This window comes from Podarcis bocagei (genome assembly GCF_964188305.1).
Source record: "Podarcis bocagei genome assembly, chromosome: 5".
Taxonomy (NCBI): domain Eukaryota; kingdom Metazoa; phylum Chordata; class Lepidosauria; order Squamata; family Lacertidae; genus Podarcis; species Podarcis bocagei.
The window spans coordinates 18,611,523-18,625,129 of NC_138129.1; the positions used below are offsets into that span (position 1 = coordinate 18,611,523).

Genomic DNA, 13,607 nt, shown 5'->3' on the forward strand with positions numbered 1-13,607 from the left:
CCACAGAGCCTAGGACTCGCCGATCAGAACGTTGGCAGTTTGAATCCCCGCGACGGGGTGAGCTCCCGTCGCTCGGTCCCTGCTTCTGCCAACCTAGCAATTCGAAGTGCAAGTAGATAAATAGGTACCGGCGGGAAGGTAAATGGTGTTTCTGTGCACTGCTCTGGTTCCCCAGAAGCGGCTTAGTCATGCTGGCCACATGACCCGGAAGCTGTACGCTGGCTCCCTCGGCCAATAAAGTGAGATGAGCGCCGGAACCCCAGAGTCGGTCACGACTGGACCAAATGGTCAGGGGTCCATTTACCCTTTACCTTTTTAACAACTCTTTCAGCACCCTTGACAATCTACAGCTCCCAGGAATCTTTGGGGGAAGCCATGACTGTTTAACATGGTATTGCAATGTTTTAAATGTATAGTGTGAATTCATATCTACAGACCTTGACGCTCTCCCAGGACTTTTGATATTTCCTCTTTTGTATTGCCTACATAAGAATCAACACTTGCTATTAGTATGTTGTCGTTGTTGCCATTGTCATCTTAGGTCCCATCTGCACTATACATTTAAAGCAGTATTGTACCACTTTAGCAGTCATGGCTTTCCCCAAAGATTCCTAAAAAATGTGTTTGTTAAGGGTGCTGAGAGTTGTTAGGAGACCCGATTCTCCTATAGTTCCAAGAGTTGCTTAACGCAAGTTTTTCTTCCCGGGGAACTCTGGGAATTGTAATTTTGTGAGAGGAATAGTGGTCTCCCAACCCACTTTCAGTATTTGGGACATGGGTGGTGCTGTGGGTTAAACCACAGAGCCTAGGTCTTTCCAGTCAAAAGGTCAGCGGTTTGAATCCCTGTGACAGGGTGAGCTCCCGTTGCTCGGTCCCTGCTCCTGTCAACCTAGCATTTCGAAAGCACGTCAAAATGCAAGTAGATAAATAGGTACCACTCCAGCGGGAAGGTAAACGGCATTTCCATGTGCTGCTCTGGTTCGCCAGAAGCGGCTTAGTCATGCTGGCCACATGACCCGGAAGCTGTACGCCGGCTCCCTCGGCCAATAAAGCGAGATGAGCGCCGCAACCCCAGAGTCGGTCACGACTGGACCTAATGGTCAGGGGTCCCTTTACCTTTACCTTTACCCACTTTCAGCAACTTTAGCAAACTACAGTGCCCAGGATTTATTTATTTTTTTGGGGGGGAGAACTGTGACTATTTAAAATATTATGATAATGGTTTTAAGAAATAGTGCAGATGGGGCCTTAACAAGCAGTGGCACGCAGCAGCAGAAACACTCCAAACAGCAGCAGACATCTGAGAGCCATTCTTTTTAATTTCAATATAGAGTTGCTCTGAGGAACTGTGAGAAATTAAAATGGTAGCTACAAGACCAGCCACCCAATGCTGATCGTAATACTGCATTTTTTAAAAAGTGGCTTGCAATGACATTCAGTATTTGGCAGTGCTTGATAGCTGAGAGACCAATAGTGTTTAGTAATTAACAACAGATATATACTGGATTTTGTGCTATACTTTGTCAGCTAACATGCAATGGCAGTTAGTATCTGATCGAATTGAAATGAAACCTTCCAATGAGAGTGATTACTATTACAGCTGAAACCTTACATGATTTCTAAGGGCTTGGCCACACATAGCTTTTGCCCTGTTATTTCCAGGCACAGCTCTGCGTTTAATGCTTCATGTCTGAGCATGCTTTTGTTTTTGTGCTTCCCCACAAAAACCTACTCTGTAAAGTCAAATTGGAGCAAAATTAAGTTCAGGCTTTTCACGGATTGATGTTTGTCTCGCCTGAGCTTTCAAAAGCCGGCAAACATTTTGGATCCCTTTCACAGCAAGCCCTTTAAAAAAATCCTCGCAATCAAAGGTGCGTGTTTTACTACTGCAATTTCCCCCTCACAAAATATGTGCCCCCCCCACTGCCTAGTTTGGGTTACACACTCCAGGATTTCAGTGATGGTTCCCAACGATGGAATAATATTTCTAGTCCGGATGAAATATGCCAATGAAATCTCCACTGGCCCTCTTGGAAAGTGCCATTCAGGATTTGGGAGTTACCTGCATTCGGTTTTTTGCACACAGTGCCTTGCATATTATTGATTCTTCACTGTATAACGTCATTAAGTTGTATAGCAGTTGTCATTCTCATAGAAAACCCACACCTTACACCTGAGTCGTTCAGGCCTGCAGGCTAAGTGTCATCACTGGGCGAAGTGTTCAAAGCCAGAACGTCTGCATGCAAAAAAATACAGATGTAATCAAGACGTGAATGCAAACAGGGTTGTTAGTGCATGCCAATTATTCTTGTGATTGGTCTCCTGGGTCCCTAAAGGCACCTGCAGCAAGCTCTCTCCCTTGGTACCTTCAAACAGTCCTTACAGACCCATCTTTATACAGCTGCATTTAGTCGCTCGTCGGTGGCTGTTGTGTCTTGCTTTTCGGCATGGCCACATTCTGCTGGGAACTGTTTGTTTACAATGGTTTGGGTAGCATTTTGTGTAGCATGAAATGCCCGTTTATTTGCTTTTAAAACGATGCTTTGGCTCACTTGCTGGTGAGTAGACAGCCAATGAGGTGCAGCGGTTTGAATGGGGGACTAGGATTTGGGATTCCAGGGCTCATATCCCCATTCAGCTATGATGTTCACCTTGGGCCAGGCCCTCTCTCTTTAGCTAACACACATTGCGGGGTCATTGAGAGGGGGGAAACAGGAGCAGGGACCTACCGTGAACTCACTGGAGAAAAGGTAGGAAGCAAATGCAGCAATAATAATAAATTTTTGTACACCACTTCGAGAAGGATTAAAAAAAAAGAAAATGAAAAGTGATCTATACATTTCAACAACCAATAAAAAAAATACTGTGGCCCACTTCAAATGGTTATGCAGGCACACACACACACATAAACCCACTTGAATTTATGTTCTTATTCCTTCGCTGAAAAGGGGAGTGATGTATCCCCCTGTATGTATGGGGAAATGTACGGAGTCTCTCCATCAGAGCGTAGGCTATGAACATGTTGCACATAAAAACAAAAACAAAAGCTGCACCTTGCCTAGGAAATGGCAATGGTAGCTCTGCATTGGGTCTTCGACAAACTTATGAGAGATGAAATTAAATCGCACAAAGAGTAATTCACCTCTCCAGGTCATTAAAGGATTAAAAGGACATCTGATGGCTCCCCTTGTGGAAACTCAGCCCCCTTGTTGCATCCAGAGGCTGAAAATTTTGAAATCCCAGAGCTGCCTGTCCAGAGAGGATTAGAGATCACTGTCACGTCTGAAATGTCTGGCTCTCAATGAAATTATCGTTGTGGGGTAGGTTTACAAAGACATTTTCAACATGTGCAGGGGAACAACAAAAGGAGAGGGGCCGGATGTATCAGCACAGTTCAGTTCAGATCAAATTCAATTACAGCCGAGAAAGTGACACTTGCAGCGTTCTCGGTGACCTGCTTCCACCCAGCCTGCCTGCCCTGTGTGACCAGCCCAGTCTACCAGGTAAGAAAACTCACACCCTACACGGGAGCCATTCAGAGCCGTCACCGGGCTCAGCGTACGAAGCGGGAACGTCTGCATGCAGAAATACAGATGTAATCAGAGATTTTCAAGACGCGAATGCAAACAGGGTTGTTAGTGCGTGCCAATTATTGTTCTGAATGGTCTCCAGGGTCTGTAAGAAGCACCTGCAGCAATCTGGGCACAGCTGGGGAGGGTGACGCGGAAGCTATTTTAGCACATCACCGTGCTGCCGAATCATCCTGCTCACTGATATGGGCTGTTGCTGAGAAGAACAGAAGAAAAGCCCTGCTGGGTTCCACCAAAGGCCTACCTGGCTCAGCATCCTGCTTCTTACAGTGGCCAAGGAAACAGATGCCTCTGGGAGCCCCCAAACAGGAGATCTGGGCAATATAATAATAATAATAATAATAATAATAATAATAATAATAATAATAATAATTTATTATTTATACCCACCCATCTAGCTGGGTTTCCCCAGCCACTCTAGGTGGCTTCCAGCAGAATATTAAAATACAATAGTCTATTAAACATTAAAAGCTTCACTAAACAGGGCTGCCTTCAGATGTCTTCTAAAAGTCTTAAGGGATGGTGTTCCACAGGGCGGGTGCCACTACCAAGAAAGCCCTCTGCCTGGTTCCCTGAAACTTGGCTTCTCGCAGTGAGGGAACCTCCAGAAGGCCCTCAGCACTGGACCTCAGTGTCCGGGCAGAACGATGGGGGTGGAGATGCTCCTTCACGTATACTGGGCTGAGTCCATTTAGGGCTTTAAAGGTCAGCACCAACACTTTGAATTGTGCTTGGAAATGTACTGGGAGCCAGCATAGGTCTTTCAAGACCAGTGTTACATGGTCTCAGCGGCCGCTCCCAGTCACCAGTCTAGCTGCCGCATTCTGGATTAGTTGTAGTTTCCGGGTCACCTTCAAGGGTAGCCCCACATAGAGTGCATTGCAGTAGTCCAAGCAAGAGATAACTCTCCCCAGCAACTGTATTTAGAGGAATGCACTTTCTGTTTTTTTGTAGACAGTACATACTCTTCCTGAGTAGTAGCCATTGATCCACTACCACGTATTTGTCTAATGATAATCCCTTCGGGTGAGATAACATTGGCTGTCAGATTTCAACCTGTAAGCTGAACTTGGCTTGCTGTGGATGCTTCAAGATTTAAAGTGGGGCGCGGGGGGGGGGGAAGAGACGACTCTGTATATCCTTAAGCAAGGTAAGAATGGTTAGGTGATTTTCCAACAAGTTCTGTTAGCCACTTAGAAAGATAGGGTGAAGATTGGCATAGGCTTTTAAGAGCATTCATAGTTGTTTCTTCACCCTTGGTGTCCAGGATACTGCCAAGTTAAACATAGTCTCAGCTCTTAACCACTAAGAGCTTGTGTATAGTCTTGACTTGCACATCATACAAATAGTTTGCTTTTAAAAACAAACAAATACCACATGTGTGTTTTATCCACATATATAGTCACCCTTCATCTCAAAATCAGAAATAAATCCAAAACTGATTCTAGGATCAGGTGTGGCGTGAGTTGGAGATGGCATAGGAGCTAGCCAATAGGCACCCTCAACAGCTGACTTGTCCTCATTTACACTTAAATACTGCAAGGAATATTCCTGGGGGAGGCAGAAGAAAGAGCAGAAGTACTATCAAATAGTCTATGCCACTTTTAAGATATTGCATCTGCCTTTACTCAAACACAAAACACAATATCCAAAAGGGGATATCCAATATCCAAAAAGGGAGGTGGGTGACAAATCAGAGCAATATCCCAAAAGCATAATAAAGAGATGAAAAACATAGCCATGATCTCTTATTAGAAATCACAGCAAGATTAACACTCTCCCATCTCGTATTAATGGAGAAATAATAGAAAAAGCACCCATGAATGTTTGGAATGGCACCAATATAGAGAATACAGGTTTCTTATACAATAGTGATGAATAAGCTCACTTATTTTATCTCCTGTGAGAAGGAGATAAATGTACAGAAAGTTCTACCAGAGGAAAAGCAATGCAATTTGTCCAAAACTAAAATAAATATAGGCTGCAGGACAATATCAAGAAACTGGAACGGAAAATGGTGTAAAAGACCAGGATGAAAGCAGCTTAATAATGTAATGTAATAAGGGAGCAACCCTATAGCAAGATCCACTAGGATGAGTGGGGTTAGGATCCAGCAAATCTTCCGATGAATCAGGAGGTTCCTGGCACAGCTGGGCTACTCCAACATTGCTCCTCATGCTTAGCTCAGCTGGAGAGAAGCCAATATCTCCCCCATCTTAGGTAGACCAGGACCCACCTGGCTGATCCAAACCTAGTAGATATAAAGCTGCTATAAGTCCCCAAAAGGGGGTATTCCACAGGTGGCACCAGAGAGAGGGGACTTAGGCTGAATCCTAAGCCTGCTCGACAGGATCACATGGCAACCCAGCATAATTTAAGCCAGCAAGAAGGGTGATGTAACACTATTTTAAAGCCTTGCTTTTCTCCTGATAGGCTTAGGCTGGCTCATGTGGCATTAGCCCTGCCAGAGGATGGAGTTTTGATCTGGCATATTTTATGTTGACTTAACTTTACACCAGGACATGGGGTGGCGCTGTGGTCTAAACCACTGAGCCTCTTTGGCTTGCCAATCAGAAGGACGGCGGTTCGAATCCCCACGACGGGGTGAGCTCCCGTTGCTTGGTCCCAGCTTCTGCCAACCTAACAGTTCGAAAGAACAAAAAGCGCGAGAGATAAACTTGCGGGAAGGTAAACAATGTTTCCGTGCTCTGCTCTGGTTTTGGTGTTCCGTTGCACCAGAAATGGCTTAGTCATGCTGGTAACATGAACTGGAAAAACTGTTTGCGGACAAACACTGGCTCCCTCGGCCTGTAAAGCGAGATGAGCGCTGCAACCCCAGAGTCATCTGTGACTGGACTTAACTGTCAGGGGGCCTTTACCTTTACCTTTAACTTTACACCAGCTTTTTGTGTATAGGATTGCCCTTCAATCCTACAGACACTTATTGGGACATGAGCCCAGTTAACATAGTGGTACCTACTTGCATAGGATCATGTTTTAAATTATATTCCAAAGTAAAAGCTGGAATAATGTATTTATCAAATAGTAGGATTCCTCAGCAGTTGGTTTTTTTTAAAATCTCCAATGGATTTTGTAAATATTTTGTAACTATAACATGGTTTGGGAGACTGAAATGATGAGGAGTCTAAGGCATTCGTTAATGCCCATTTTATCTTTTTTTGCCTTTTCTAGCTATCTATCTATCTGCTGAAAAGGTAGAAATATTTCTAAATGCAAGTGTGGAATCTGCAGCAGAAAATGTTGTTTCTTACTTCTTGATCTTCATCAGAGGATATCTATGGAAAACCTGACTGCCAATTAGAATGGTAATGAGTTCCAGTTGTATGCCAATTTGTTCAATATTATCAATTCCTCTTTTTAGATTAAAGGGTCCAGTCATTTTCACCCATGACACACATCAATCACAGCCACACTTGTAGTTTTTAAGGTGGCGGAAATAGTTGCAGTGTATGCATACCCATCACAAGAGTGAAATACGATTTGGCACTAAAAGATTAACATACAGATGGTTTATCATGCATGTTTTGCTCATAATAATAATAAATTTTATTTATATCCCGCCCTCCCCAGCCGAAGCCAATCAAATAATCAAATAATCCAACATTCTAAAAATATTTCATTATAAAAATTAATTAAAATCAAATTGATGGCAACCGTTAAGCAAAATTCTGTGCAGGTTGCCAGAGGAGGGAGTCAGGCTGCGCCCTGACCAAAGGCCTGGTGGAACAACTCTGTCTTGCAGGCCCTGCGGAAAGATGTCAGGTCCCGCAGGGCCCTAGTCTCTTGCGACAGAGCGTTCCACCAGATTGGAGCCGCAGCCGAGAAAGCCCTGGCTCTAGTTGAGGCCAGCCTAACCTCTCTGTGGCCTGGGACCTTCAGGATGTTTTTATTTGCACACCGTAGGTTTCTCTGTGGGGCATACCAGGAGAGGCGGTCCCATAGGTACGAGGGTCCTAGGCCATATAGGGCTTTAAAGGTTAAAACCAGCGCCTTAACCCTGATCCTGTACTCCACCGGGAGCCAGTGCAGCTGGTATAGTACCGGATGAATGTGATCTCGCAGCGAAGACCCCATAAGGAGTCTCGCCACGGCATTCTGCACCTGCTGGAGTTTCTGGGTCAGTCTCAAGGGCAGCCCCACGTAGAGCGAGTTACAATAATCCAGTCTGGAGGTGACCGTCGCGTGGATCACAGTGGCTAGGTCAGGGCGAGAGAGATAAGGGGCCAACTGCTTAGCTTGGCGGAGATGAAAAAATGCCGCCTTTGTCATAGCTGTAATCTGCGCCTCCATAGAGAGGGAGGTATCGAAGATTACACCCAAACTCTTAACGGACGGTGCTGGCACTAATTGCACCCCCACAAGAGATGGGAGTTGCCCCCTCAATCCCATATCGTCCCGTCCCAGCCAGAGGACCTCTGTCTTGCCCTGTGATAAGAATTAAGATAGTTTGGTGCAAACAGAAATACAGTTCCCAGAGTGGTGCAACAATCCATCCCTCTTCCCAGGGAACTCTATGAATTGTGGCTCTATGAGAAGAACTGGGGTATCCTAACAACTCTCGTTCTTAACCGACTACATTTCCCAGGATGCTCTGGGAGATGCCATGACTGTTTAAAGTGGCATAATACTGCTTGAAATGTATAGTACAGATGGGGCCTAACTCATGAACATTTTTGATGAGAATGTGGTAGATTTATTGAGAGCATGGTAAATTTAGACCGCCACACTTACTGAATTAGGGCCCAGAAATCGGGTTCTCCTCAGAGAGACCATGTGTTGCGGTGAGACCACCACAACCGCTTGCTGACTGGTGGGGTGGGTATGTTTGGATAGCTACAGCTACCCGATTGGTCCCTCGGAGGCATGGGCGTGCTTCTGACCAATGGGTGCTTAAATTTGAATCTTAGGGACTTTTATATACCGCTGCACAATCGCGTTGAGCTTCCTCATTTTCGCTTCGTGCACCGGATCACCCAACCATCCTTCCCTATATTTAGGGTTTGATTGACCTTGCTACACCGTCGTGGGTCGTCTGCTCTTGGGGCAGGGGCCCGGTAGCAATTTTTCCCACTTGGGTTTTTCCCATTTGGGTTTTGGCCACCGTGTAGCAAATCGTCACAACTCTGCTCTGTAAGGTTTGCGATTAAGCATTGGTTAATGTGTGGTGGATGGGACTAGGTGTGGCTGTGGCCTGTCCCTGCAATGGCTGCTGTGTGGGTGTTCCGTTAAAGGAATCCAGGGGCTCACCATGCTTTTGTCCGACCCCTAAAAGGGGGATAGGTAAAGGTAAAGGGACCCCTGACCATTAGGTCCAGTCGTGGCCGACTCTGGGGTTGCGGCACTCATCTTGCTTTATTGGCCGAGGGAGCCGGCGTACAGCTTCCAGGTCATGTGGCCAGCATGACTAAGCGGCTTCTGGCGAACCAGAGCAGCACACAGAAACACCATTTACCTTCCCGCCAGTGCAGTACCTATTTATCTAGTTGGACTTTGACATGCTTTCGAACTGCTAGGTTGGCAGGAGCAGGGACTGAGCAACGAGAGCTCACCCCATCACAGGGATTCGAACCGCCGACCTTCTGATCGGCAAGTCCTAGGCTCTGTGGTTTAACCTACAGCGCCACCCGTGTCCCGAAACGGGGATAGGGCCACGCAAAAGCCCCTGGGAGCATTCTGGGTGTGATCTTGGGATCTGCTCCCATCCCAGTCGATCTCCCAGGACGCTGACCTTCGCTGACCTCTGCGCTGGCAGTTGTCAGTTCTCTTCCTGCCTGGACAGTCCTGGACAGGTTCCGATAGTCTGAACCAATGCCTAAGCAAACCAATCACAGCCTGTAATCAATAAGGTTGTGGCCAAAATTATGCCAAAACCTCAAACTAAAATTTGAGTCCTGTGTGAATTTATTTCTAGCCGGTTTTGGGATCTTTACACGCAAGTGACAGAACTGCACCATTCATTCTGAACAAATGATTGGCATCTTCAACAAACGATTGAACTTTGTGTGAATTCCAGAAATGGGCAAAGTTAAGCATAACTCATACTTCCTCAGTCACATCACCATTTCTGTAGAATGGCCACAAGGCTGAATTGCAGGACCTGGATGTGAACTAGGTGTGCTAATGTCCCTTGTTGCCTCTACCATATATGGTCTTTTGATCACAGGGCATCTGTTACAGCACCCACAAAATACAGGAATTGGAATCCTGTAGCCTGCTGTGCAGACTGAGAGGAGAGCAATACCAAACCCATTAAAGCCATAGGTTTTGAATCCATTCTCATAAAAGATGGTTTCAACCTGATCGGGCGGCATTTGAACTCTCTTAGGATTCGGCTAAATTATCCCAGCTAAAGAGACTTGGACAGGAAGGTTACACCTAGATGCCAAGGTGATGGGCACTTTAGAAATGAGATAGATTAGATAGATTAGATAGAAAGACAGGCCTAAATGTCCTACTGAGCACTCATTTGTCTGACAGCCTGGAAAATGCCAACATTCCCAGGATTCAAGAGGAAATAGAAAATTGCATCTCCACTGCAAAATGCACAACGCACCTTGATAATGTCAGTTGCTCTATGTAAAAGAAAAGCAGTTAGGTCCCAGAGCAATTTGAAATACAATAAGAAAAACTAAACAGTCCCCGCACAGCTGAACCACAGAAATCTCCAAGTTGTTCCCTTTTTTACCTCTCGATATCAGCCAAGTGATGTGACCTGTACACACTTTGACACACCAATTTTTCTTTGCCTCAGCCATGCCAAAGAGCTCCGCTGTCCATCTCTCGTTGTTGTGCTAACATATTTTTCTTTGTGATATCTAACTTTCCTGTCTTTGTGGTCCTGTCAAGCTGTGAGATTTCTTTTCTTTTTGTAAATTATTTTCATCCCTGTGTGTGCGCGCGCGCAATCAGGCCCTACCCCCACCCGCAGTCTGAAGCGGTACAGTCTGGGCACAGTTTTGCCAGCAAGAAAATTAGATGAAATGGTGAAGAAATAAGATACACATTCAAGATAGGAATAGGAAGCCACTCACTACAGCTCTAGGAAGGGAAATGCTTAGAGCAGCCTTTTCCAGTCCAATAGGAGTTGCAGTCTGAAGGGCACAAGGTTGGCAAAGGCTGCCACAGACGATCTGGTACAGCAAAATGTTAGAATGGGCAACAGTCTTTAATTGACACCCACCATGTCTAGAAGAAAACACCACTAAGGGTGGTGTGCCTGGGAGCAGGGAATCTCTGGGTGGCCTTCTTGAGTTCTCAGTTTAGCTTTCAGTTTCCTTTTCCTGGATTGCTTCTGTTTCTAACGTGCAATGGCTCATCACTTCAAGTAAAGGAATCTGTACGCGGGTGGCGCTGTGGGTTAAACCACAGAGCCTAGGGCTTGCTGATTGGAAGGTCAGCAGTTCGAATCCCCATGACGGGGTGAGCTCCAATGGACGGGGTGAGCTCCTACCGCTCCGGCAGGAAGGTAAACAGCGTTTCCGTGCGCTGCTCTGGTTTGCCAGCGGCTTAGTCATGCTGGCCACATGAATTGGAAGCTGTACGCCAGCTCCCTTGGCCAATAAAACGAGATGAGCGCCGCAACCCCAGAGACATCTGCGACTGGACCTAATGGTCAGGGGTCCCTTTACCTTTACTTGCCTTATACAGTCGTACCTTACTTCACGAACAACTTGGAACTCAAACGTTGCAAACCCGGAAGTAGGTGTTCTGGTTTGCGAACTTTGCCTCAGAAGCCAAACGTCCGGTGTGGCTTCCGCAGCTTCGGATTGGCTGCAGGATGCTCCTTCAGCCAATCGGAAGCTGCGCCTTGGTTTCCAAATGTTTTGGAAGTCGAACGGACTTCCGGAACGCATTCTGTTCAAAAACCAGGGTACGACTGTAACTGTGTCTGTCTTCCATGGGATGAGACGAAGAACCTGCTCTGCAACACCAAAACTATCACAAAATTATCTCTTAAAGGGAATTTCGAATGAATCCTGCTCAGCTGAAACATCTGTAGGGATTATGAAGGAAGTTGGAATTTATTTATTTTTTAAAGCCAGGTGAAATTCTTCTAGTGGGGTGGCCAAACTGAATTATATGATGTATATGTTTTGGTTTTACCATTATAAAGAACCACTATCAGGCAAGAAGGAATCATGACCGAAATGGTGGAATATGGGTGCTGGTGGTAATTTTTTTCACCCTGTGCTGTGATCCTGGGGGAAATGACCCCCCCCCCACTGGCTGCTATTTCCCTTGTAAGAGAAACATGCCACACATAACAGCTTTCTTCCTATGGGAAAAGAAGCTTCAGGGGTGATTTTCCCTGGGACAGAAGCACAGAAGGAAAAGGTTACTTCTTCACACCCCACTACCTTGGTACGTGCTACAGTACCAGCCTTGACCCCACTCTGCACAGTGGCAGTGATTTTTAAAAGTCCCAGCTCCCCTCAAAATTTAGATTGCAAGCTCTTTATGACAGATGCTGTATGTATGGAATAGGTGCCGTCAGGTACGCAGAAGACTGCAATAAGCTCAAACCAAAATGGCAGAAATCTGTCTTGGCACATAATAGAAGCTAGCAAACCCTATGAAAACATCTGCCTAAGGTGTGGGCGTGTGGCCAATCTGGATAGAGCCCTTTGCACAACGTCTCCCCCTGTGGTGTCCCAGCCAGCCTAGCATGTTTGTAATCCACCACAGCTGGTGCTTCTATAATTGATAGAGATATAAAAGCCCTTTTTGCAAAAGTTGTGCTTTTTTGTATTTCCCCCGCCTTCCTTTTCTTTCTTCGAGACTTGAGCGACTCCTTACCAAACACTCTGTTTATAACTTAGATAATGCATCTCCCTTTAGAATCTCAACTTTAAAGCGAACTGTTCCACATTTTTAACAATGCAAAAAAAAGGAGTTAAAAGCAAACATTCTTGTGGTTTTATTTTATTTTAGTCCCCTTTTACTCTACATAGCACAACAGTGGTTTAAAAAACTAAATCAGTAGTATTTTTTATCCCTTCAGATCAGGCTTCATTTTTAAATTCCTGGTGGCACCGCATTTTCTAAAAGCCTAAGAATAGACCTGAAAATTCTCATGCATTAGACATATTTACAAATGTCTCTATAACCATTCTTAAGTGTCTTCTGTAAAATGAAACAGGTCACATTACATTTTAATCAGGGTTTATAATCTGCTATCTAGAATTTTATGTCACTCATGAGAAATCAAACGAGTAGGTCACCATTACATCACGTTTAAAAAATAAAATAAAACAGATTTTGAGTTCAATTATCTGGATTCCTTACATTGGAACTGAAACGTCATTGTGGGTTTATTCCTCCCAGTGAAAATTCGTTGTTCTTACGCCGTTTTGTACATTCCCAAGAGCAAACATTCAACTTATGTAATTGTTTTCTATCAAAGTTTGTGGAATTGGAGCATATTGTAATTCATTTAAATGAGAACAGTGTTTTGATTCAGGGTGCGGTCTTAAACTCAAGATCTAATGACCGAGGGGCTCTAGAAGCTGACAGAACACCACTCTGTCTGAACAACTTGAGATATGTTTTGAACTCCCCCAATACGCCATTGGAACATTCCACTGCAAAACATTTCCACTATGGAAGATACAACAGGGGAGCACCAAAAACAGGGTGGACTCATGGGCGGGACATGGGTGAGATGAAAGAGAAGCACATTAATTCCAAACCCTGTATTATGCCCCCATTGTTGATGGAAGTTTATACCAGCCCTGGACCTGGTGTCAAGAATTTTATCTCCCACCAACTTCATCAGAAAGGAGAAAAATCAAAAACAGCTCCCACTTGCCTCCCTTTCCACCCAGGTCTTCATGACAGACCACAGTTTATGGTGCACCTCAGAACCTGATCAGAGGACAGCAGAACCAGTATATAACCACCCACCCACCCAAGACCGGTCCACTCGTGAGTGTGTATTTTTAGTGTATTTTTGGTTTCTATGGAAGCTGCCCAGAGTGGCTGGGGAAACCCAGCCAG

General features: G+C 45.2%; 1 protein-coding gene across 5 annotated transcripts in view; it reads right to left on the bottom strand.

Annotated features, from left to right (window-relative positions):
* The window catches only part of TSHZ2 (teashirt zinc finger homeobox 2), a 335,932-nt gene that overhangs the window by 303,692 nt on the left and 18,633 nt on the right, over positions 1-13,607 (bottom strand). Inside the window, exons 2-3 of one of the 5 annotated variants that reach the window (XM_081196080.1) lie at positions 3,835-3,904; positions 2,063-2,236 (exon numbers count right to left, since the gene is read on the bottom strand). The exons of 3 other annotated variants lie outside the window; for them this stretch is intronic. In XM_081196080.1, the coding sequence (XP_081052206.1) occupies positions 2,063-2,096 (34 nt within the window). In that variant the 5' untranslated portion in view covers positions 2,097-2,236; positions 3,835-3,904. Of the gene's footprint in view, positions 1-2,062; positions 2,371-3,834; positions 3,905-13,607 lie in introns of those variants that run through there. One more of the 5 variants, XM_081196081.1, reaches the window with a different exon arrangement.